Here is a 26,343-nt window from a genome sequence, read left to right on the forward strand (position 1 = left end):
TGTTTCCTCCTGGGTATTTGGACCAGACCACACGACTTTTCTCAGAATGTCAAAAACAAAGACGAAAGCAGTGCTTCTAAAAATGAACCCCCTCCCAGAACTCTGAAACAGGCATCAAGTATAAAAGCAAGTCACATTGTCAGGCCTGCTGAGATCCTGTCATCTCCAATTACACTGTGGATGCAGGTGTTAAAACCCACAGGGCACATTAATTCACGTGACATCTGTAAACATAGCCTCAGACTGCATCAGGAATTCAGAGCTGCCTTCCCTAAGGGAGATGGAGAAACAGACTATCTAGGATAAAAGCAGTGACAGCAAATATGAAACTTAAACCTACAGACAGAAGGAAGTCCTGCTATGGGATAGTACTACCTAACCGATGTGATTTGCAACTAGTTTGAAGAAACTCATGGTCTTCAAATGAACAACATGGCTACTGCAATCAACTCCTTAAAAGAAGTCTCCCCAGGAAACTTGCGGAATCTGAAAACCTTGTGGAAGCAGCATAGAGCATCAGATGGAGATGGGAACTTTACTGCAAGAAATCCAAACCAAATTTGTATTCCCAGTCCTATGTAAGCTCCTCACCAATGCTGACACAGATGTCTCTGGACATGTTTGGGCATGAAACAAGAAAGCTAAGAGTAAGCCTCTGCATCTCCACATTCCTTTAAACCACGCAAAAGACTCACTCAAAGATTAATTATTGTGCAGAATGAATCACCAGCAGCACTACTGCAGCAATATTTCAAAGGAGGGGTTTGATCACCCATCTGAGGGACTGAGTAACAGTGCTCAGGCCCAGGCCTCCAGCACAGTGACCCATTCTTAGTGCACCCCTGCCTCAACTGGAACTTATTCCAGAAAACAACAGGAGGTACAGTCTGATGGGATTTCAGAACTGTGTGATCTGCACAACAACTGACATTGCAAGAGTGAAACTTGCTGTCAGCAAGACATCTGGAGACCAAAGGGGAGTGTCTGAGAGACTGCAAGCTACCAAGAGAGAGGGGAATATAAATCCATGCACACATCCAGGACACAGCAACAGAGAAGCCGCTTTCTGCGCTGTAGAACTACCAAATGTGTTCTTGCTTCATGCACCAGCCTCCAACCTTCCCAAAACAGAATGAGCCAGATAGAAAAGGTTACTTGTCTTCTCCTAAGACAGAGCACTTTTCCTTTTGTAGGTGCAATAATAACACTTGCAGGCTGTGGAAAACTGACCTAACTGAGAACAGCAGCACTCTGGTGCTAGGTAAAGAAGCCTACTGAGCATTTTCCTCACCTGAACACAAGTGAGAGGCTGTGTGACAAGGCCTGAGGCTTAGTTTTCACAGAAATGCATGAGAATTGTTTTTACATTACTAAAAATCTTGCCAAGTTTTGTACTAATAATGACATTATTAGAGATTCACACCTTCCAATCTGCACCAGCACTTCAACCAAAAATGCAGGAAGGTGATGCAAGCCGTAACTGTAAGCGGGAACACTGTCTTCTTGACACAGTCAGCTGTGCTGCTTCCCACTGTCTGTCTCAACTCCTTCAGTTTCAGAAACCAGGACTGGCCATGTGACAAAAGATGAAGCAATCACTTCTCTCAAATGCAGCATCTTGAAGAGAGTAACCTGATGAGCAGACATACTCCAGTGAAGAAACATGTGGAGATGAAAGGCTGAGGGAAACAAATTTCTGCTAGCCCTTGCCACCCATGTCTCAAATGTTACACTAAACACTTCTGAAATGTGTCGCCATCAGCTTCACCCTACTCCATTCCTTCCATCTCCCCTTCTTTTCTGAGAAAACAGAACAACACAGATGCTGATGGTCTCCAGGTCAGCACTCTTACAAAAAAGTACTGTTTTTTTCAGAGACTAAAGATGGCAGCCCTGGCTCTTGCACTTCATGCTAAATGTCAGAAACATTCATCACTTCCTCCAGCAACAATCTCATCCCATTCCCTCAGCTGAGTCCTCTTCTAAGCCAGTTGAAGCACTTACACATTGTTCTGGAAGACTTTGATTTGACTCATCATCAACAGACTAAGCTACAGATCATTGAGGACAAGTAAAGGAGATACCACTGGGCAGCACAGAATACATAGAAACCAAATGAGCCAAATGCAGTCGGTGCGACCCTTCTGCTAAAGAGCGCTGTCCTCTCCCTGGTATTCTTAGTTTGGCACTTTCTGTGAGGAGTTTAAGGATCAGGAAACAGACCAGATGCAAGCACATCTCTGAAGAAATTTACTGTTCATGTGTAACACGTGAACAATCAGTGGAACAGTACAACAAGCCCTTTACCTCCAAATAATGGATGCTCAGAGGAAAGAGTAGCTTTTTAGAAAGTTGGTTCAAGTCTCTGTGATCCTTCAAAATAGGATTTACTCATGGCAGTCCTGGCCCTGTAAATTACAATATGCTACAGTTTCTGCCAAGGCAAATATATGTAGCTATGTTTCAGTTCTGTAATGAATCACAAGCAGCCACTCTGCAGCGTGTCAGCATCAGCAGAAGAGACCTCACATTTGCATACATATGCTAACATGACTGTGCTCACTGGGTGTCAACAGGACGGCACCTCTCTGCATGGGCCTTAATAGGCTCTTGGTGAACAAACAGATCTGACAGGAAGGGCTATCTTTCAGAGGTAACTAAAGCAGGGATGTAATTTCACATTTTGGCTTCTAGGTGTGCTCTGACATGCAGTATAGATCCACTTTGGCTGCTAGCATTTATCTCTGAAAGCTGGGCTCACAGCACTGCATAATGACCTCTGCTGAAACCTAAATGCACAACCCACACAGTGCTAATGCTACATTGGCTATCAAATGCTGGCTGCAGATCTAAATGGCCAAGAAAAGAAAGCAGCACCGGTTAGACTGAGATTTCACAGGATTCTATAGCACCAGCAGAGAATTAAGCCCCTTGAGAGACACCACTGTTCCAATCCTTTCACAGAGTAACCATATTTTGTGACCTAAGATTTTTCCTATACTGTGCCTGATGTAGCAGCCAGAGTATTTTCACAAATCTTCCATGGGATCTTGGTACTACCTTGTTTCAGAGAAACAAAGATTATTCCCAGCTCATGTTGGCTCATTCTTCTTCCCTCTACATTGTCACATTTCTCAAAAAATGCTGAAACAGATAGGAGGTCTATGAGTGAGGCAAAAGTATACATAGGACATGTTTCAATTAGGAAAAAGTTGAAAAAGACACTTTGTACTTTTCAAGACAGAAAACGAATCTGTCACTTTGAAAATGAAGTAATATTTCATGTGAAAATGTCAAAACTCACGTGGAAAAATAATAACTTCAGATTGGCAAGGGGAGAGACAAATCACAAAAATGCAAAATGTGAAAAGCAGTGCATCAGGATACTGTAAAGAATGATTTTGAACCGTATGTCTACAAAGAATGGAAAAAAGTTCTGCAACTCTCAGGGAACAGACTACTTGCTGTAAATCCCTCTCACAGAGAACTGCAGGGACAGAGTTTGAAATCACATTATCCATTTTGATTCCCAGGAGCACAAAGGCAACCACAAGCTGGAAAGAGTTAGCAAGCCACTGTCAGTCCCAAGCTGATAAAGAAAAGCTACAGCCTCCTGACTGCTTTCATTTGCTGTCCAGCTAAGCTTCAGCTGACCATGAGCAGCTGTCCAAGATTGTAGCACTGCTTTGTAAGCCTTTTAAGTCATTGCCACCATTGATGATTATGCAGAAGAGTCCTACAAGTCACTCCCAGCTGCGCAGCTGCATTCCGGTCTCTTGCCCTCAAATTAAGGGTCTTAATTGCCACCTCTCCCTCCCTACTCAGTTCCAAAGCCTGCCTCCCTCCCCCTGTCCCCCGCCTTTCTTTGGGTTTTATTCCTGCTGCTGACCAACTCCTTTATTACCCGTAACTTTGCTGATTCCTGGCATGGTCTTTGCCCAGGCATTTGTCTGTCCCTTTGAAGTGGGCTCACTGCAGCATCCAGCTCTCAATGGGTTTCGTTTGGTCTCAACACAAGGCATGCTGTCTCCTACTCAGGTCAGGCCTGGAAACCACCACAAAGTTCAGAGAACAACAGCCGAAGTGACTAACAACTGAAAAGATTAAAATAAACAAATGTATGTCACTTGGTTGAAAGAGTACTGGGAAGAGAAGAAAGGTCTAACTATGGTTTCCTGAAAGGTGTTACTCTGAAAGAGAGTATGTCTAAAGGAATGCTGAGAAAGGAAAAGTCTGGCTATTACAGAAAAACACCCTAAAGCTGAGTTCTAGGAGAATGGAAGTCTCCATAACTTTCTTTCTAGAATTATACCTTATAACTACAACCAAAATACAAAGAGTTCTATGGACATTTATGAATCTGAACTTAATATGACTTAGCTATTCCGTGGGTGAAGTGTCTATTATAAACAAACAATGGCAGCAACAGGAGTTCCAAGCCAGTTTCACCCTACATAAAGCAAGAAGGAATGTAGGACTGAAATAAGTGAACAAATGGGTTAGCAAAGTAAATTAGAATCTTAAGGCACAACTGTATGACCAAACACAATGCAACAAAACAGGACAGAATAAGCACAAAGTACTTCTGCTTTGCTCCACATAAAAAAGACCAAAAAACCAAACCTGCTCCTTGTCCACAATCTGCAGAGTACAATATTTGTTTCTTTCCTGCAGAATCTGTGGACTCCCTCATTTTGGAAATATGGCTTCCCAAATTTTAAATCAGATGAGGATGGAATGCGCTGACTCCAGTCCCACCCAGGGAACTACAGGCTCTGCAAAGCTCACCCCCAACAGCAACCGTTTTGCAAGTCAATTTTGCTGCTCACACGCTCATCCAGAAGCAGGTGCTCCCTGCTCTCTCCCCTACCTCTCATTATACCTTGCCTGGCAAAGGCTGAGGTTTTGGGTTTGCCCTTCCCTTCAACTCTTGGTTTCTGTCTGATTAAAGAGAGCCATGTCAACACAAGGAGCAAGAGGAAAAGAGAGCATACATGTGACTACTTTCAGGGAGAGTAAGATCCTGAAATGGACTATGCTTTTATTTTTCCGCCCTCCCTCTCTCCCAGTTGCCAGATGTCCTTGGTTCTGCAACTGAGTGAAGGAGAAAGGAGACGAGGTTATTTGAGTTCATTCACACTGCACACAGGGCTGCTCCCGCCTCTCTTCCTGTTTGCAAGGAAATATCACTCCCTCTGACAACGGGACACAGAAAGAGGCAGACAAGTGGATAAGGGAAGAGTGAGAAGAAGAGGGAAGGGAAGAGAGAGAGGGGAAAGAAACAAGGAGAGGGAGGAAGGGATTATGGTAAGAAGATAAGACTTTTCCCTGGTTAATGAACTGGAAATGAGTAACAAGCCCTATCAGGAGTAATGTAGCCACCTTGCTGCCATGAAATTCCTTTACAAGGCCATTGACACAAGTTCCTTTGATCTCTGGAAAACAATACAACCCTGATCTGAATAAAAAAAAATCTCTAACCCCTTCTAGGCATTCTACTGTCACCTCAGCTTTCAAGCTTCTGGCTAACCTAGAGTATAGCCACCTCAGGAAGGGCCAAAACCAGGGCATGCATAGGCTTACAGCAAGGAAGATGTGACAGCAGCAGCATCCCTCCATCCTCCCCTCCAAGCCATCCTGTAAAACGACAAGTCATCCCTCCTCAGTTCTGTCTGGCCAGATGAGCTGTGTAGCCAGTTTCTCAACATGGAAAGGAGACAAAGCAGAGTCACTTTAGAGGGACACCAACTTCTGCAGCACTCACAGGGACGAACATGAGCAGCACTTGCTGTTTGTAGCTGAACTGCAATAATCCCCTGCGTCTGGCCACAACTCCAGCTCACTGACAGCTCAACACCACTATCAGCACCGACCTTCAGATAGCAGGAAGCAGGACTGAGTCTCTGATAGGGGCTTCCTACAGGAAAAAATCCATGTGTGCTCCTCCCAGGAGGATGAAACACTCAGAGCAGCTGACCCCTCCTGCTAGCAGAAAGCAAAGGGCAGCTCTGTGCCACTTCTGGGGAAGCAGAAGGGAGGGAATCCAGCCTGGGTCCTTGTCCACAGAATGTGTCAGCATCAACTGTAACAGGAATTTTTCCCTATGGAAACTCACTTTAAATTGGAAACAACATTCTTTTGCCAGTGGCACTCAATTTCTCCAAGCAAATTTGGCTATCCTAGCAGTAAGTCTTTCTTTCCCTTGCACATGTATCTATGCAAATGTGGTTTTGATTTACATGTCTGTTTTTCTTTCTCGGGTCCCTGTAATGGCAAATAGTGTAATTCCTTCACATTTCCAACCACAACACCAGATACACTCATCACCAACCAAAAAAAAAATTAAAAAGTGTTCAAGCAACCAACAAAACTTTCTACTATAAAATAATCTGCTAACAAAATCCCCCTTCAGTTTGGAAAATTAAAGTTGAGGTGTCTGCAGCTCATTAATCCTGCTGCTGACTGACCAGCTCTTACACACCCTTCATGCAGCAATAGCTCATCATATCCTACTTGAAGGCCAAAAATGCAATCTGACCCCACCACTTCCATTTCTTTACAAATGCCACTGCATAACATCATGGAAAACAGGACCACAGACTCAAGTTTCTTTCTGGACACCTTCTCTATATTTACTCAGCCATCAGTTTCTTACCCTGCACAATTATACATAGCTATGCAAAACATAACAGTCAGGCATTCCTTGAAGCAACAGTTTTATAACCCAGGGCTTCCTTTGTCTTCCTAGAGAACAGATTTTAAAAGAGACAAGAAGTAATAGTGTCACCGAGATCAGAAGCAATGAAAATAACCAACTAGGTCCAAAAACCTGGGTTTTTTTAAATGGGGCTTGCATAGAAGTTGGAAGGGAGTGGGGAGAATTTGAGAAGCCTCTCTCTTCAGTAATTGTGGACTTTTCTGAGAGCACCATAATAAAGAACCAAAACTCTACCATAGATCCTACATTCCTCCTTTATGACTCTTACCATAGACGTTATAGCCTGGCTTCAGGGAAACATGAGTCTGATTCACAGCAGATTTGAGAAGTCACCCAAATGCTATTTACAATCTGAAGCTAGAGATCAGAACTTTAAGGGAAAAAAAAAAAAAACCCCGAAAATAACATCCTGGTAAGTGGAAATGCCAGGAAAAAGGGCTAAACCTAGTCCATAAGGAATAGGATGAGCAATAAGATTATGTCTAGAAAAGAGAACTGCGGGCCTTTTTTTCTGCAGATAGAAAATGGTAGTGATAAATAGTCCCACAACATAATGGGTTTTTTTCACCTGTTTCCTTAAAAAATTATTTATCTCCACTATGCAGTAAGAGAACTGTATTTCATGATCCATGCCTATTCTAGTCAAGCACTTTTTATCAAGAGATATCTCCTCAGCTCCCCAGGCTGTTTCAGTGCATCTCTTCAACACAGAACCTCAAAATGCTGTTGACTCCTCTGAGCAGGAACATGGCACTGTCCACTAACTGCACTGAGCTACTAAAACAGATAAAAGCAAAAAATAAGCAGCCGCACCATTTTATCAGGAAGACAAGATGACAAAAGACACATAAAGCCATAGCATATATCATGGCAAAGCCAAAAAGATAAACGAAAAGAGAAGTTAAAAGCCCTCAACTCCTATCCCTTGTCCAGACTATGTTCTCTTTCAAACTGCTCTTCTCCATCTTCTACCAGCTATGAAATTAGAGGACATGAAGAAGAGAAGCAAAAAAGGAAAGAACAGAAGGGGAAGGCTGCTTACAGTAAAACTGTTTGTTCATTTTACTGACTTCTTCCTTTCCTGCCACCCCAGGAGTACTTCCATCAGCATACTGCACATCACCACGACTGATACAAGATTGCTTCTGGGAAACAACCTCTTAATAATGTCTCCATATAACACTTCGTATCCAAACACCATTCCACCCAAAAGCATCAATCAAAACAAATACTACCACTCACAGGCAAACCAGAAACACAGTACTGGATTGCAAAACAGGCAGGAAACTCATTAAGATTCCCTTCGGGGCAGTAGGGGAAAAGCACCGATTCCCATTCATAGAAGGATCATCCCTAAATGTAGCACAGAGGTCAGGAAGAAAAGTATTACTGAAATACCCATACAAAGAACACATCGGAGGGATACTGTAACAGAGTTTTAAACTGCATCAGAGTAAGCCTGACAGGCAGCCTATTCCCCACTCAAGCATCATCAGAGATTTATTTTGTTGGGTTTTGCTAATACTGCTCTTAGAAGAGCAGGAGGAGAGAGGCAGGGTTGCAGATGTACATATCCAAACATAGATCAGCCAGAAGAGTGCAGCACAGCAATGAAGGAGATCAGAAGAGCTGCCAAGAAACACAGTGAAGACTGGCAGAGGGGGGCAGGTCAGAATAAAGGGCTATTAAGAGCTTTGCTGCAAAGTAAACTTGCCCTGCTTTTGACTACTCTTCTGGATTCTGGCCTGTACAGGCTATTTCTGCTTTGGGGGTCATTGCAACTGAACTCTTACAAGGTTAGGTTAGGTTCCTTATCAACAAAATAAGGAGGACTTCTCTGAGTTTTATAAACCCACCAAGCAGAAGCTAGGAGGGAAGGGTTAAAGGTCGGAAAGTGAGATAAAGAGATCTGTGTGACAGGAAGGGAGCATGTGAGAGGGCGTGTGACAGGCTGTGTAGCAGAATGTGTGTGTCAATCTCATTGCCTTCGAGGCTCTTGGCCAAATGTGGAGCTGAACTTTCTGCAGACTTTGTCCTGCCAAGTCATGTTCCCTTCTCACACTGCCTGACATCACCACAAACACTCAGCTCAAAAACAGTCCAGAGCCAGACAGAATCCACCGCTCAAACCCCAGCCAGTGAAATGGCTGCACTGCCCGCACACCCACCAGATGGGGAAACAGAGCCTCTCCTCACAGGTCTCCAAGTGCCCAGGAAGCCTCACCCTCATCCATGCACAAAGCACACTACCAAGGTACAAAGGGACCAGAGGTGCTAACAGACCAATGTTTTCCTATTGCCCCAATAACAGCTCAGAACAGACTGAAAGTCTGCACAAAGGTTTTAACAGGAAAATGCAAAAAGAACATAACCATCAGACCATGTGAGTTTGTCACAAGCATCCTGTTGCAAGGAGTGCAGTCTATTCCCAACTCTGGCACGAGCCTGCCACAAGAAGGGAGCCATCACACCTGACCCAAGGACAAATGAGAAGCCAGCGATCCTGCAAAGACTGATGCTCCAGCAGAGTCTGCAGGAAGCCAACATGCATTATCCTAACAGAGCACTCCTACAACCTTGACTTCTCAGAAATAAGTGCAAATCCAAGACCAAGGCTGCAAAATGCAGCACACGTACAAGCGTGTGGGAGTAGGCAATGGGACTAAGCCAACAAGTGGCTCCGTTTCTTATTCTGATCCTTGTGTCAAGGAAGAAGGGTGTGGATGGCCCACTGATTCTGGGACACTGCTAAAGGCACCACCCAGACCAAGTATCAGGGAGTAGCAGTGGAAGATGATACTGAAACAAGGGAGAAAAAAATCTGCAGTCTCTTCTGGTTTTTTTCTCCAGCCTTTGGCCCCAGCCTGCTGCTTAAAAGCAGTTCTTTAGAAAATGCATTTAAAGTACAACTGATAGGGAGAAAATGAACGTTTTCCTCAGGCAAAGTTTTCTCCTTTCTCCACGCCGTTCAATTTCTACAACAACAAACAGCAGCTTGAGAGCTTTGTGCAGACCAAGGAAAAATTTTTCTTCAGTCCCATACAGGCCAGAAAGTTATGTCCCTGCTTTTCAGACACATACTGATAACAGAGGCTACCTTGTATGATATATATAGTTATTCTATCTCTGACATTTTAAATTTTTATTTTTCATTTTAAAACACTCCTCACAACAGAAGTTCCCTCTTCCTTTGCTAAGGAAGGGGTTCTGACACCTTCCTTAAAGGCACATTAGTGCAACCTTGCCTGTCCTCATGCTATATGGACCTTAAATCATATCCTTACCTGGCTTCCTGTCCAGACATGCAGATGCCTGAGAATGTCCATCTAACCAGCTGCAAACACAAAAGCCATCTTTTGAACTTCTTCCTAGCCCTTTCACAGAAATCAACGTATTATTCCTTTCCTGCACACAACAGCCAAGGGTGGAAAGACGTCAATCACTGCGACTGCAATCACAAAGTTGTTTTTTGAGGGCCAGGTGACAGCTTCTCCTTCGACTCTTGAAGCTCGCAGCTGGCTGAGCTGAGCTGCCCTGCCTCGGTGGCACTTCTCATGCAAGCCAACGCACGCTGCTGAGGGCTGCCCACAGGACTCTGCATGTGCACCTGCATGTCCAGGCATGCACCACCACAGCAAGTCCCAAAGGCTGTTCCAGTGCAAGTTCATGTGCCCACACAAAGCTGCATGTGAGCTTCTGCTGGCAGACGTGCAAAAAGCCACTACGTGTGCATCTCTGGCTGTGAAATCCTCCAGCAAAACTCTCTGGCAAGGCATGTGGAGTCCTTTGGGGGCTGGCACATTTCTGCACGTGTGTCCGTGGCAACCAAGACGTACTACAGAGCTGTTACAGAAGCCTACCCGTTCACCCTCATTTCATAAGAGTTCTAGATGAGAATACTTAAATTCCAAACATTTTCCTTTAAACCGGTTTTACACACAGTTTTCAAGATTACACTTGTTAATTTATTTTCTAAGTCAATGGCAATTTATGATGAAATCTAAAACAACCATTTAAACAAACACACACAGGGCCCTATTCAAGCAGGACGTGGCTACTGGAGAATGTTTAAAAAGTCTAACTCCTAAACTCAAGAAAGTCACAAAGTCCACAGAGTCAGTACAAAACAGTTCTTTCTTAAAAAGGCAGAGAGATTTGTTTCTTCAATTCACTTATTAAATTAGTTCAGTTCACTCAAAGGTGGTGCAGGCAGTATAAAATGGGTGGAAGGTACCTCTCTCTTACAATCTCCAAATGAAAACAAGACAAGGAACGATTAGTTATGCTCATTCCAAAATCTGGCAAGAGACAATTGCCCAAACTAACCAGTTCATTCTGCTAAATACAGATAAGACTACCCTGATAGAATCAGTTATTTAATAGCACACTCCAGCAAGGATATTTTCTCTTATGTATCCAGTGAATGATTTGTGCAATTATACTATAAGTATAAAAAAGTGCATATTTGATTTGACCTTTTTATTCAAATGCAGTTTTGTACAAGTCATGAGGAGAGAAATTCACCCAGTAATTACAACTGGCCATTTTGTAATGTAAACCTTTACTGTGATATAACAGCATAAATAGATGTATGCAGATGCACTGTATCATCCTGTTTGGCAAGAAGCAGTAATAGATGAGCCTAACTGATTAGACTAAAGCTGACTTTTAAGAAATTATGAAATGCAAAACAAACTTTAAATTAATTATTTAAATCTCTAACTTTAATCATGATTTCTATCAGCAAGTGGGAAGCCTTGATTTAAACCAATCGACCTTGTTTGCCTCATAGCTGCAGGAGGACCAGTGGGCCAACGCTGCCCTGCTCCCTGGAGGGAGAGAGGATATGACTTCCATGCCTTACTGGCTTCAAGAAATTTTGTGAGCTTATTTTGCAGTATTTTTTAAATCTTAAAACAAACTAAAAAGCCTTATATGCCAGGAGACACCTACTCTCTTGTCAGTCATGTGCTTTAGCAATCACTCTGATACTCACCTAACACCTTATTTACATCTCAGAGAGGTTTCTGTGAGTACACAATATAACCTGACTCTGCAACATGGCTTTTAAATTGCTTCAATTCTCACATCCCACAAGATAGTTCTCCTACTTAATCCTTACCGACAATAGTTTCAGTCTGCTCAAAACAAGAATTAGATTTCTCATTCTCTAACATTTTCTCTTCATTTCTTCATCGACTTCTCACTAAATAAACTTTTTTTCCCCTCCTTAAACCTACTGGGAAGATCTGCAACGCTCTGCTCTTGTCTGTGCACTACCTTAGTTAACCTTTGTCCTCCCCAAATAAGATTGTTAAGAGTTTGACAGTGCATACTTCAAAGTGATTTATACTATTACACCAAAATTACGTAAATCACCTTAACGTTTTCTTTTTGACACTCCACAAAGCAAGTAGTTTTGCTTTACATGAAATCTGGTTTTGAGATCTCCAGATATAAAAACACAAGTTACCCCTAAAGCTAGTGTGTCTCCCTTTCAGCAGGAACACAAAAAAGAAATTTGTCTATGTTCCAAATATGGGAAAAAAAGTATTTGGTCACAGGAAGTCACAGAACAAAATTGACACAGGAATGCTAAAGGAAGTCATTGCACCATTTCTAACTGATATATTTATAGGGTCTGACTGAATATGGACAGCCTCTTTTCATTTAACAGTGTTAAACACATCTCTCAAACCTGAAGTAACTACAATGAAAATGTTAAGTCAAACACAGTAGTTGTATACTGGCAAAAGCATCGTCTCATGACCAAGTTCAGCCTGTTGATAAGCCTTAATGCAGACCTGTACCGATCAGAAGGAAGCACTCCCCTGAATTTCCTCTTAAGATGAAGTTCCTTCAGACCAAGACAGTCTCCACAGCCAAGAGAATGTGACTCTGCCTTCCTGAGTTGTTATGCTTTAAGGAAAACAAGTGAAGACATCCTACAGAAGATCGGCAGAACATTCTCCCCCGATGAAACAAGGTATCTTTGTACAGAATCATGAAATGGCTTCGAATGGACCTAAAAAATCAAGTAGGTTCAACCCCCACCTCAATGGGCAGGAGCACCTATGACAGTTCTGGAAGACTGACTTTTCTCCAAGGCTGTCAGGTGTGTGAATCTCATTACTTGGTGGGGGAGGGAAAAGATGGAGAGTGACAAACAATCTGATAAGCTTTTCTATTCAACATGCAAAGACCCACACATCTGCAACAATGAGACTTTCACAGCAGCTGCATCCAGAGTAGAAAGCAGGATCATCCTTCAACCCACCCAAGACAAAGCACATTATATTCTATACTCTTCCTTAAACAGATGGAATCACAACTTCTGAAAAACAGCAACAGTTAAAGATTTTTAAACTCAAAATTTGAAATTTTGAAAACTGTCAGTCTTGACAGCCATACAATCACAGGCCACATCTAATTATAAGAGACATGCTTCTAAGATGTGAGATCATCATCACTTGATCTAACATTCAACAACAGCAAAATTCCTTCTGTTTGTCTCTGAACAAGCATGCCGGGTTGCAAGGACTAATCCAAGAGAAAGGAAAAGAAAGTCATAGCGATCAAATGCACTTTATCACACTGGAAACACAACTGTCCCTGCAGGTGTAAGACAGGGACAAGGCACCAAACGCTGTATTCGTAGGGCTGCACGCCTGTCCTGCAGAGCCTCCCCCCGCCTCCCTGCACAGCCAGCTGGTAAGGAAACATGCTGACAAGGCACAGGGAGCTGCAGCAGCAGTAACTGGAAACAGCAAGCGAGAGCAACCCCAGGCACACTGCCAGGACACACTAATTCTGTGATAAAGTTTCCTGTCCATATTTTTTTTGATTAGGCAGTTTATATAGATATAGTCCCTGCTGTGGTACTTCTTCCTGCATCCCTCCACAACAAGAGTAGCTGCAAATTTCCCCTGGCAGCTACAGAACTCCCATGCAGCTCCACAATGACCCATTTTCTATCCTCCCTCAGGCTGTTTTAAGTTTATTTCCTCCACCTTTTATTTTGGGGGTCTGGGAGAAAGTTGTTGAATATTTTAATCCTGTTTTTTCTCCTGCAAAAGCTGGCCTTCCTGTAGGAAAAGGAATGCATGGGCATATTCATGTATGAGAAAGAAGTATCACTGCAAGTACTAGGTTCCAAGAAGGGGTCACACCAGGAAGCCACAAACCCTGTCTGCCCTCACAAGCCTCGCAGCAGCGGTATCTTCTGGTGAATATGCCACAGGTGCAGTGACAAAGAAGTGTACCAAGGCCAACCTCCACCTGGTCCTTGCACAATGTGTACCACATCCAATGCCCTCTTTCCACCACCCAAATGATAGAAGGGTAGAGCTCAGCAACAACTGGCTGAAGTTTTCAAACAGTTTGTGTTTCCATTATTAAAATATAAGGAATGTTTTCCTATTTCAGCAAGGGGGCTATGTCTTGATTCAGACTCAATTAAAAAATCAAGCCCACCACTCAGTAAAGGAAATAAAAAACAGGTTTTCTGTTTTCTTTTGTCTGTCTTCAGGTATAGCCCTCTCTCTGACACCCAGGAACAGCAGATCAACTCCATGTACCTTGGAACACGAAGCAGATCCAAGAGGACTCTTCCCTACAGACAAACATAACCTGCAGTCATAGCCAGAAACTGTCTGACACACAGTGATCCAAATTGTTAGTCAGAAACGTGACTCAGTGTTGGAGACTCCCTCAAAAAAAGCCTTGCAGGGAAGAGCCCAGCTGTCCCTTTAGGAAAAAGAAAAGAAGGGAAGGAATTTTCAGGAAACAGAGCATGTCTTTCACTGGTGATCCAAGGTTTGCTTCCAGCCCATAAGGAAATCCTGTCTTGACAGATCTGCGGACTTGAGCAGCATAAAGCAGCACTTGTCAGTGAAAAGGCACAATGAAAAGTAACCACCCATGTAAGCAAAGTTACCTTTTAACAGCACCATGCAAACTAACAGCCATACAGACAAGTTTCTGTCCTAGAAAACTCACGACCTGGTTTGACAGGATGCAACAGGTGAATGACACAGAGAACTTCAAGTTGAGCAGAAAGGAAAGCTAACAAGTTACCACAAAGCAAGTAAACATCTCCTGACAGCACGTCCGGAGACAGCCGACAGAAACCCAGGCTCTTCAGATGCACGACAACAGTCACGAGAAACTGACACCGCTCCCCAGACGCCTCTGACCCCCTTAGCAAAGGGACTCTCTCCGACAGCGCGACCGCTCACTCCCCGCCGGCGGACCCCGCGCATTACGGCCGGCGCTGGGCTCCGAACCCAGGCCGAGAGAGTGACCCTTTCCCTCCCGGGCCCCTCTCGGCTGACGCCGCCAGCCCGGCCCGCACCCCGCCAGACCACGGATGCCTCAGCGGGAGGGGCCGCCGCCGTCCCTCTTCCTTCCAGCACCTTCCAGCACCGCCCGGCCCGGCCCGGCCCGGCCGGCAGCGCGACGCGGGCGGGCGGCGCTGCGCCGCCGGCTCCGGCTCGCAGGGAACGCTGCGGCGCTCGGGCCGGCGCAGGCCGCGGGGCGGGACAGCGCGTCCACGTCCCCCGCCGTGAGTCACGGCCCCGCGGGCGGCGAGAAGGAGACGCCGCCGCCCCCAGAGCCAGCGCGAAAAGTTACCGGCGCGGGCCGCGGCTCCCGGCGATGCGCGGCCGCCGCCCCCCGTGGCGCAGGTGCCCGAGCCGCGGGCGGGCGGGAGGGGCGGCCCGGCCCGGCGCTGCTCCCGGCGCTGCTGCCGGCGTTCTTCCCGGCGCCGCGGCGGAGCTGCCGTGATGTCACGCGGACCGGGTCACGTGCAGGCGCCGCCCGCCCCGCTCCGCCCCCGCGGGTCCCGCGGGACGCGAAGGCTCCGGGCGCGGGTGATTCCCGGGAGGAGGAACGGCGCGGGGGCCCGGAGCCCCTTCCCGCGCCGCGCCCGCCGGCCTCGCCGCCTGCCCGCCCTCAGCTCAGCCCGCAGCAGCGGAGCAAAACCAGCTGCAGCAACAGAACAATCCCAAAGCAGGTGCCGCAGGAACAGCGCGCGTTCCCCTTCTGCAGAGAACCTTTTCCTTCCAGCATTCGCCGAGAACTTCCTCAGTGGAGCGGTATCGGTGAACAAAGGAAAAAAAAAAAAAAAAAGAACGCGGCTTCGTGCTGTCCTAGAGATAGGAAATAGAATTCAGTTTTAATTCACTAAGCATTCGATCATGAGCAAATTAAACACGTTATTCCGTCCAGCTGAGCCTCGTGTATTGCACCAACCCTGCCCTGAAATAACCCCCCTGCTTCACAAACAATTTGGCACCACTACTGAGACCTTACAAATAACTTTCTAACGCTGCAAATTACGGAAAGGTTTAAGCAAATAAATAGGTACAAAAGAGCTGGATAAGGAGCCGCTCAGCTTCAGGACTCCAAGACGTCTTTGCAAACGCGAGAGCCATGTTTCCTTCAAAAAGAAAGCTGAGACCCTCATTCACCGCCCTCTATGCACTTCTGCGTGCAGATAAACATTAAGTAGCACTAAATTCGCTTATCTGCCAATGATTTTTCCCTCTACACGGCACCTACGAGATCGTCGGCCAACGATCCAGCGGACGCACAGGCGGCAGCAGAAGCCGGGTTTCTTCTCACACTCGTCTAATTCGACCAAGTTTCGTAAAGAACAACGAAAACTGGGCAAAACCCGCCAGCGCTGGGCAGCCTCTTTGCCAAGAGCCAGGAGCAGCAGCAGGTTTTCATTCCACACGCGCATCCTCAGGCTGACCCGAGGGATGCACCCACGGCTGCCGGGCAGTGCGCGCCAGGCCGCCTTCCCTACTTCTGCCCACGAGTTTACCCAGGAGCACACGCACAGCGTCAGAACACTGCGAAACCTCGTGTCCTAGAGCGAAGCTGCGGCGGCGGTGACACCGCTGCGCCCTCATTCCCGCCGCTCCTACCGAGCGCCTCCGCGGCTACAGCCCGGGGCGAAGCCTCCGCAGGGCTGACAGCGGGACTCGGCGCCGCCAGCCCGGCGGGCCCGACGCGGCCGCTCAGGGGGCCGAGCGGGGCTGTCCCGCCGCCGGGATCCTCCTCCTCGGGGGCGGGCGCAGCGCCGGGAGCGCGGCCGGGGCTGTGCGCTGCCAAACGCCGTCCGCGCGGGCCGGCGGCCGGAGGCGCTCGGTTCCGGGCGGCGTGCGAGCGCCATGGCGGGCGGGCGGGGCGGTGCCGTCCTGCTGCTCCTGGCGCTGTGCCTGCAGCCGCCGCCCGCCCGGGCCCGCAGCCTCCGCTTCGTGACGCTGGTGAGGGGGACGGGGGGACGCGGGGGGAGCCGGGCCGGGCCGGGCCGGGATGGCCGAGCCGGGCCGGGCCGGGGTGACGCGGTGCCGCCCGCAGGTGTACCGGCACGGAGACCGCTCGCCCATCAAGGCCTTCCCGCGGGACCCGTACCAGGAGAGCGCCTGGCCCCAGGGATTCGGGCAGCTCACGCAGGTGCGGGGCGAGGCGGGGCGGGCGGCGGGGGCCGGAGCGGGGTCCGGACCGCCCGTGACGCCCGGTGCCGTTGCAGGTGGGGATGCGGCAGCAGTGGGAGCTGGGCCAGGCCCTGCGGCGGCGCTACCGCGACTTCCTCAGCGACACGTACCGGCGGCAGGAGGTCAGTGCCAGCCCCCGGGCTCGGCGAGCGGCGCTCTCGGCCGCCCCGTGGAGGGCCCGGGCCGCCGCGCGGGCTAGGGCTGCGGGTGGCTCCTTTGGGAAGGGAAACGCCGGCGCCGGGACTCGTCTCCAAGTGCTTTCGTTCCTTAGCCCGTTCCCACTGCAAGAAGAAGAAGGACGCAAGCGCAGGCTCTGTGCTGAGTCTGGCCGCGGGGTGCGAAGGTGCAAAGGCAAATCCAGCCAGAGTTGTGAGAGTGTTCGAGCCGCCCACTCTGAAGGCCAGGGAACTAAACAGCAATGTTTGTTGCAGCTGGTATTTGTTTCTTACTCGAGCTCGTGAGATTTATTTTTTTTTCCTGTTACAATAGCTCACAAGAATGCAGCCCATGTTGGCCCTGCCCTCCCCAGTGCACTTGAGGTACAATCTTACCAGAGCCTGTAGATAGTAGTACTTTCTAGCCAGCAATGACCCTCTCATTTCCTTTCAACTGTAAAGTATTGACAGTTGCCCAAAGCCATTAATTCCCTTCTCTCTCATTAGGATGTCCTCACACTTTATAATAGTTCTTGAGAAACTGGTAGGTTTCTTTTGGAAGAAGTTACACAGCCATTGTGGAACCGTGTACTAAGCACAGACAAAATTATAAAAGATTAAAAAAAGTAAGGAAATCAAAAATCCTCCCAAGTAGCTCTGCTAATAATCAACTGGTACTGAGTCAATTTGAACATGAACAGATGTCCAGATGAAAGGCAGATTCAGATGGACAGCAGGCAGCCAAGGCCCCTTGTCCCACTACAGGCTCTGCACCACTTCAGTTATTTTATCTGAGCTCAGTTAAGCTGACTATACAGATGGGGCAAACTAACAATCCCCATACATTTTTCCTTGTTTCTCCCCTTCTAGGGCTTCCCAGTAAGAACCCAGCTTGTCACAGTTCAGATTACATCCCTTCTTTGACATTTACTTCATCAACAAAACTTCCAGCATTGGCTCAAACACAGATCCTTTAACTATCCTCAGTGTTTCCTTTCCAAACATACTTCACTCTTATACAGCTTCTGCAAGTTGGAAGTCTTTTCCTTCTCTTGCTTGAGAAAGAAAAACAAACCAAGATGTGCAAACAAAAGCTGTTCTGCTAACCAAGCCTGAACCCTTGCTCAAGTTGAGCAACCTCCCTTGTAAGAAGTGTTGCCTCTGGGTGACACCATATGACCGTCTGTCACCTGACTCAGCGACAAGCTGGAGCCTGGCAAAAGGTGCTGAAGAAAGCATGTACACTCAGGGCTTAATTGCTCGGGGTTTTTATGATACTTCTAGAGCTAGGTCCTTATCTTTTAAAATCTCTCATTTCTTTAGAGCTTACCAAGGATAAAAGCAAACCTGTCTAATGAGTACAGGGTCAGTTTTTTCAAGCCACTGTTAAGAGGTAAAAGTGGGCAGAGATTGATGTCAGAGAAAAGACCAGTTGGGTTTTTTCTTGTGACTGTAAAGTTTCTGAGGTACACTTCACATGAGAGAGATTATCCGGAGTATATATATTTTATTTCTGTCCTAACACTTGAAAAAATCATTATCTTTACATTACATTTCATTCTTCAGGGTTTTTGTTCTTCTTTCGGATCAAACATGCTGTTTCCTGGGACATTCTTTTATGATTTCCTGTTGGTCCTCTTGTTTTATCACTTCTTCTAGTTTCTAGGCTTCTCTGGTTTCCCCTTAACTGGTTTCAGTACACAGATACCAGAACACAAAAGTTTTGCCATTTTGACCTTCTGAACATTGCTGTATTTTTCTCATTTCTCCTTTTTTCTGGCTCAGAACTCTCTCTTCTAGGCTCTAGAAAGGTCAAGTCTTGGCCCATTAATCCCAAGAGCCCACAATGATCAGATAAAATCCCAGCCCTCCCTGTTTTCGTTTACTCTCCTGTTAGTGAGATCACTCTTGTCTTTTTTTGTCAGATGGAAAAACTGAGGTTTGAAAAAGCCATTTCTTTACCTGAGCACAGGCAGTCATTCGTAGAACTGACAGCAGAATGCAGGAGTTTGTCTCAGTCCTGCTCTGCAAATACAGCACATTTCCTATCTGTACCCATAGTTTTCTGCATCTTTGTCTTCCTCTTCTCCGAAGCTTCCTCAGACTCAGACTCCTTTCTATCTCTGCACACTGCACCTGGGTATCCCATTGATCCAGACCAGACAGCTCCAGTATTAGACAGCAGATTGTCTTTGTGTGTGTCCTTACAGTTTTGTCCAGGCCAACCTCAGCAGGCTTGGTCCCTTCAACTCCTATTCCCCTGTTGTCCGTGAGCAGCTGCAGGGCCCTTGGCAGTGTTCCTGGGCGAGTGCATCATCCTGTGCCTGAGCATCACCACTTGCAGGAGCGTTAGTAATGGTGCACTGTCCCTGTCCTGGCAGATCTTCGTCCGCAGCACAGACTGTGATCGGACACTGATGAGTGCAGAGGCCAATCTGGCAGGCCTCTATCCCCCAGGAGGACAAGAGATGTTCAACCCTAACATCTCCTGGCAGCCTATCCCTGTGCACACAGTCCCTGAATCTGACGAAAGGGTAAGTTCATTTCAAAGACATGTTTTGACTACTCAGGTAGTGTAGTGTCCAGAAATATTTGCTATAGTCTTGATTCAGATTGTCTTGAACTTCTCCTGGGACCTACCTTGCAGAGGTTTTCGTATTTTCAGAAAAAGATGAGAGAATTCAGGGGCTGGGTTCACTCAACATGTCAGGTGCAACACCTGAGCAGACCACACATGATGAGGAGTATGTCGGCAGGCAGTACTTGAGGCTGTTTATAGATGCAGTCAGGGTTTCATTACAGTTGTGAATGTTTACTGCAAATTCTGTACTCCAGCATTCTTGGTGACCTGGCTGCTCTTGTCTCTGCCCAGCTATTGAAGTTCCCTTTGACCCCTTGTCCACGGTATGAACAGCTACAGACTGAAACACGGCACTCAGCAGAATACATAAATAAGACCAAAGAGAATTGGGTAAGTGATTGTTTACATGAGATAAGGTGGTTCTAGGCTTGTAGTTATCATCTCTGTATAATCAGAGCTCTGAGAAAAGGGAAGGGATACCAGTGCATATAATACAATATGATATGAGATTAGAAAATTGAAGACCTTTCTCTTTTCTCCAACCTACAGCAATTCCTGCAGATGGTGGCAAAGGAGACTGGGATCCGGGATATCTCTCTCGAGAGTATATGGAGTGTGTATGACACACTGTTCTGTGAAGTAAGTCTGGCCATCATCTTACACCCACTGGAATCTGGTCTTTAGGATTCACTGGATTTGGTGGAAATTATTTTACAAAATCCCATGAAACAACTTTTCACCCTACAATTAAAAGTAATGTTCTAATTTCAGAATAATAACAGTTCCCACTCGCTAGAGGCATGTGCCAAGAATTACCTATTTTTGCACCCTATAACCTCCCACTCTGTAGCTCAGATATATATCATGTCAGAGTCAGAAAAAGTCCCACCTGCATAATATGTATCTCTTGAAAGTCACTAGAAAATGACTGCAATCTGAAATCTTTAGATTGTATGTTGACAAGCCTAAGTCCAGTAGGGTAGAAATGAGATCCCTGCAAACTGAAGAAACATTAAATTTATTATTTAAGTTGGGACCTTAATTAGGACTATTCCTGGTGCTACCTCTCTGGTTCTTTAAATCAATCCCTTTTCTTTCTGTGCTTATTTTAATGTCATATCTAAAAGAAAATAATGCTATCCTAAGTTAAGTAGGGGTCACTCGCATCTGTTTTTGACATATGTTCCTTGACAGAGAAAGACTCTAAAGACAGTTGTTACCCTTTACCATTTGGGATGGGGGCACTAAACTCTGTATTTGAGTTGATTTCTGTTGAAAGCACATCTCATGAAGACTTAAACAAAATCAAAAATTGGGTTAGCTGTGCTGTGGTAACGCTAAACTAAAGATCACATATCCAGGATACTTAAAGTTGTTACACACAAGTTTCTCAGTGTATAACTGTACAGTGTGATCTTTCATGTCAAACTAGTGAATTATTGAATTATGGATGCAGTAAACCAAAGCATTGTGACACTGTGTCACACTAATTCTATGAGTGTGCAAGACTGCTTTGCTCGCTGGCAGTGGTATACAGTGGTGTGCACTATTTTGGGAGTGTAAAAGATAAATAGTGGTGTGCACTATTTTGGGGGTGTAAAAGATAAATTAACAGGGAATTGCACTTTTCTATGTAAAGGAGCAGCTTGGGTTGCTACAAGCTGAAAATATTCCAGTCCAGAGTGCATTTACTATGTGAATCTGCCCTTTGTATCACAAACCTCATTTCAAACCTCATTTTCTGTCTTGTAACAACTACAGTGAATCAACTTCTATTGGTAAAAAAATATCCTTTGATCAGAGAGATCAAGAATTTCAGATCTTCTTCATTCTCAAGAGTCACTTAATGAGCTTGCAGATTGGGCCTGGAAAGCGAGCTGACAACCACTATAATCCCCAAGAACTTGGAGAACAGCCCACAGTCCCAAAACAAAACCAGAATGTTGTTAAGGAAAGAGTGTTTCTCACTCAGAACTGTACCCTCAGGCTGGTTGGTCTCTTCAGCTTCTTTGGTTCCTCCTTTTTAGTAAGTCATGCAAAAAGTGCCCTGAAGAGGATTGTTTTTCTCACCTGAGTCAGTAGAGTCATTCTGCTATCTGGATGGAGACAATAAAAAGTCCAAGAAATAGCTGAACTTACCGGCTATTCTCTTTGTAAATTAATGAAGAACTAACTAAATATCTAAGCTGCTGATGGAATTTCTCTGAACCACTCAGACAGAATGAGCCCTTAAGCATATTCAGCCTCAACTTCCTGAAGTCTAATGGGATGTGGCAAAGAAAATTGTCCTCAGTAATGCTGGGAAACCACAACTGCTGTTTGTCTGCCATTATAACTAATCCTTTCATGTAATGGGTTGGCTGCAAAACAAGGTCTTCTCTTGGTTCCCAAGAGAAGCCCAAGAACTCCTGGGTTTGAGTACACAGCTTTGTCAGTGGTGCATCCCACTGTTCTGTCCACAGAGCACTTGCTAACTTTGTCTAGTGTCTTTCAGTGGCCCTCAGAGCCTCCAGGGAAACAGGTGCAGGTGCACCAGAAACCCTGAGTTCGTGTTCACTTGCTTATCTGGTTTTTTTCTTTGACTGCATGCCATCTGCGGGGCAGAATTAGCCACATGTAAAGTTAATGCCCTGAGATTATTGTATCAATTACAACATAACCTTGCATTCCAGCTGTGCTTTCACAGAAATGTAGCTCCTAGGTTACAATCTTTATTCTTCTCATTACTATTTTCTGGAACAACATCAAAACCCACATATATTCTTTGTATCCAGCATAGCAGTGTGAGATCAGAAGCACAAATAGGAAAGGGGTATATTGCATATTTAAAATAGTGTAGGAAGCAGCAGCAGTATGGGCAGGTCTCCAGATACCTTCCCCTTCTCTGTTTAATCTGTGACCTGTGCTACCTGTACATGAATATTCTGCTTCTCTTTCTAGCAAGCACACAAAATGAATTTGCCTGGATGGGTGACTCCAGAAGTCATGACTCAGTTGAAGGAACTAAAAGACTTTGGTTTTGAATTTCTGTTTGGGATCCACAATCAGGCAGAAAAAGCTCGTCTGCAAGGCGGTGAGTGCACCAGGGAGGGAGCCTTGTGCTGCTCTGTCTGGCTTTTGGCTCTTATCAGCTGTTCTCTTTCCTCAGGGGTCCTGCTGGATCACATAAGGAAAAATCTAACCAAAGCAGCAAATGCCTCTGCCCATCAGAACCTAAAAATACTTGCCTATTCAGCAGTAAGTTACAGCTGGGGCTGGCTTTCAGCCATCTCCTCCTGCCTACAGGGGTTTGGGGCTTGGTGAGAGTTTTAACCCTTTCTAGCTTCCCTACAGCCCATGCAGTGATCAGGACATGCATCTTTGCTTCTGACTGGGTGGGAGATGCAGTATCTGGCATCGTTCTTCTGGGATCCCTGAGAACAATTCCCAATGTGTCCTTATTCCTGTTAGCTCAGGCTCATGAACAAGACTGGCAGACTTTGGGGAGCCACTGTTTATTTGCTAGATGGGTTGATGCTACTCAAATATGATGTTTCAGAAGTGTGGATACAGTTGTCTCCCCTTTCCAGCAGCCTACTGCTTGGAAAGTCAAGCATTTATTCCAAATTGCTCTCTAGAGATTAATTCTCAGAAGAACAGTGCAGTATATATATGGCTGTTTCACTTCCTCCCCTTCTCAGACCACTGGCACCATCACAGACCACTGTTCTAGCAGTACAGTTCCTCTCCCATTTTCCAGATGGAAGTTACAAAGGTGACAGCCCCTCAGCACTGCCTTGTCCATTACTGCTATGGTCTGAGCTGCCCTGACACATCCCTAAGGGTGACTGATTTGGTTTTTTTCCCTCTTTCTCAGCATGACACCACACTTGTGGCACTGCAGATGGCTCTAGATGTCTACAACAAGATCCAAGCACCATACGCCTCATGTCATTTATTTGAACTGTACCAAGAGGATGATGGGTGAGGGCTGCAGTAAAGACATCTGCTGTGATTTCACCTTGAGGGTTAGACACCTAGGCTAGGCTCCACTCCTGGGGCATGCAATCTTGCTCCTAGTGGAAGACTCATGAGGAAAATTTACCACCAGAATAATGGAAAGGGTGTGCACACTTAGTTTTTGGGAAGGGATGACTTCAACTAGAGAAGAAAAAACCACCTTGATCTGTTTCGTTTTCAGTAACTTCTCCGTGGAGATGTTTTACCGGAATGAGAGTGGGAAGGAACCCTTCCCACTGACAATCCCTGGCTGTCAGCATAAATGCCCATTGCAAAGATTCTTGGAACTCACAGATCCTGTTGTTCCCCAGGACTGGGAGCAAGAATGCAAGGTATCAAGCAGCATGCATGACACAGGTGAGCCCTGGCTTGACCAGAGCGTGGCAGAAGGGGATGGATGATACCATGAAAGGTCTGGATGATACCATGCTGACCACTTATTTTCTCTCTTACAGAACTCTTTGTGGGTTTGGCTGTGTGTGGATCCATTCTCCTTCTCCTTATTATTCTCCTCTTGACTGTACTCTTTCGCATACAGTCTCAGCCCCCTGGCTACCGGCACGTTTCCAATGAAGGAGAAGAGCAGGCCTGACAGTTGCTTCAACTCCTTCCCAGGCAGTAGGAAGGAGCTGTGTTGCCCCTAAGGATGATTGGGCACCTTCAGTTACTCAACATTCTCCTATTTTGGCCTTTACTTCCCAGAACAGAACTGGACTTGATTTCTGGATACTTTCTAAAGGTGACATCCTTTAGAAATAACTGAGAAAAAGAACTGAGCTACTCTAAGGAAATGACACCTTAACTTTGAAGCCAATATACTGTGTGGTGCTCTGGTCCTCATACAGCTTACCCAGTCTGGGATTCCCAACGTGGCCAGTTTCAAGTTTTTCTCCTTTCAAGTGACTGTAAACGTTACCACTCACCATGACTGTGGCAGAGAAGCTTGGGCCTGCAGCAGCTGCCACATCCAGTTGCATTTCTCTTCAGGGTCAACCCACTTTGAGTGCTTTTCCCTCACACCATAGGGCTGCTGATGGTAGAAAGGCTGGACTTGAGCTGGGGTTGCAGCTCACTAACAATGCACCAAGACTCATCTACTGTCCATGCAGAGGGAACTGCTGCAGATGATGGGAGACATGTGAAGTGTTATGTGAGGTTGCTGTCAAGTAGTTGCTGCTGGCAACTGGGCTTTTTCCCCTCTTCACATTGTGGGTCAAGAGAGGACTGTACTGAAATCAGGACAAGTCTGAAAACATAGCAGTCTTCAATCAATCCTAGGATTTAGCTCAGAGTAGAATCAGAGTAAACCCAAAAAAGCTCTGTCATGAGAGAGAGCAATTCCTGTGACTGAAGCAAACCCACAGTCAATTTCTTGTGCAATGTTGGCTCTAGAAAGGAAAGTCCCTCTAGATAAGAAACTTGGTTTCTGTCTAAAGATCCCAAGTTTAAATTTTACTTCCCACATCTGAATTTCAAGGACCTATTAAAGGGAGTATCCAGTACTCCAGATAGTCCAGATTTCAGCCCAAGGAATATGCTTTACTAGCAGAATGTTTTTATGCTGTAATTAAGAGATGTAGCAGAGCTGTTTACCTAAGACTAGATTAAATGCCAAGTTCTATATTTTTTCTTCCTATCTTCCCTACCGGATGGACAACAAACATTAAGGATCAGAGTTGGCAGGTGACTGTGGATTCCTTTATTTGGGCATACACTTGAACATTTTGTTCAAAGTGTGATTCTTTCTCCAGCCTGGCCTGTCTGCACACTGCAGCTGCTGCAGAGACCTTCACACCAAGTGCCCACTACCTGCCTTGTAGTTGTTGGCAGAAAATGAGAGACTGCAGCAGGCACCAGAAGCACAGGCTCTTCACGTGGTGAAACTGCATTCACTTCCTACTTTTACTTCCCTTTCTGGTGCAGTTCCCTTCCCCTCTTGGATGCAGAAGCCAGTTCTTGGGTTACAAACATTTCCTTTTGTTCCCCCTAAGGAGTACCATGGGGACTTTTCTCCGCACCGTAATCAGCATCTGCTAGCATGGGAACCCTAAATCAGCAGAAGCAGCTTGCTGCTCTCAGCATCTTCCTCACCTTTTTGTCCTCTGAAGGTACAGACTAGGTCTCCTGCACAGCAAGTCAGTCATAAAGAAAAAGCTACTGCCTGTGAGAACAGGCACAAGAAAGAGGTAATAGAAAGTGCATTTAAGAGGACCAGACCTGTTGTTTTTAAAGGCACCAAATTTTGCACATACACAGAAAAGGTTTTTATGATGATTTAGACATTTTGACTGTGAATGACTTTCTGTACTTGTTCCAATACATTTCATTATTAAAATCAATTTCGCACTGAACTCTGCTCTTCTCTAGGAGTTCACAGGGTTAGCA

General features: G+C 45.9%; 2 protein-coding genes across 8 annotated transcripts in view; one reads left to right on the forward strand and one right to left on the reverse strand.

The window, feature by feature from the left end:
• The window catches only part of NR1H3 (nuclear receptor subfamily 1 group H member 3), a 33,882-nt gene extending 14,183 nt beyond the window's left edge, over positions 1–19,699 (reverse strand). Inside the window, exons 1-2 of one of the 7 annotated variants that reach the window (XM_038137088.1) lie at positions 15,350–16,202; positions 1,424–1,632 (exon numbers count right to left, since the gene is read on the reverse strand). The gene's annotated coding sequence lies outside the window, so the exon portion shown is untranslated. Of the gene's footprint in view, positions 1–1,423; positions 1,633–3,904; positions 4,095–15,349; positions 16,203–16,279; positions 16,521–16,563; positions 16,785–17,333 lie in introns of those variants that run through there. The other 6 variants (XM_038137087.1, XM_038137089.1, XM_038137086.1 and 3 more) reach the window with 6 other exon arrangements.
• On the forward strand, positions 16,753–26,309 carry ACP2 (acid phosphatase 2, lysosomal). Its single transcript, XM_038137082.1, has 11 exons — positions 16,753–16,992; positions 17,087–17,182; positions 17,259–17,345; positions 19,760–19,912; positions 20,251–20,349; positions 20,509–20,598; positions 22,900–23,032; positions 23,108–23,196; positions 23,816–23,922; positions 24,140–24,315; positions 24,414–26,309. Exons 1-11 carry the CDS (start codon positions 16,897–16,899, stop codon positions 24,548–24,550), a joined length of 1,263 nt encoding a protein of 420 aa, XP_037993010.1. The 5' UTR covers positions 16,753–16,896; the 3' UTR covers positions 24,551–26,309.
• The last annotated feature ends 34 nt before the right edge of the window (positions 26,310–26,343 follow it).

This window comes from Motacilla alba, chromosome 5 (genome assembly GCF_015832195.1).
Source record: "Motacilla alba alba isolate MOTALB_02 chromosome 5, Motacilla_alba_V1.0_pri, whole genome shotgun sequence".
Lineage (NCBI taxonomy): Eukaryota > Metazoa > Chordata > Aves > Passeriformes > Motacillidae > Motacilla > Motacilla alba.

Excerpts from the sequence above, each read along its gene's own strand:
- ACP2 (XM_038137082.1), top strand. The coding sequence starts at position 16,897 with ATGGCGGGCGGGCGGGGCGGTGCCGTCCTGCTGCTCCTGGCGCTGTGC. Across the intron at positions 19,913-20,250 it reads TCCCTGAATCTGACGAAAGG|CTATTGAAGTTCCCTTTGAC; the intron begins GTAAGTTCATTT and ends GTCTCTGCCCAG. Across the intron at positions 20,350-20,508 it reads ATAAGACCAAAGAGAATTGG|CAATTCCTGCAGATGGTGGC; the intron begins GTAAGTGATTGT and ends TCCAACCTACAG.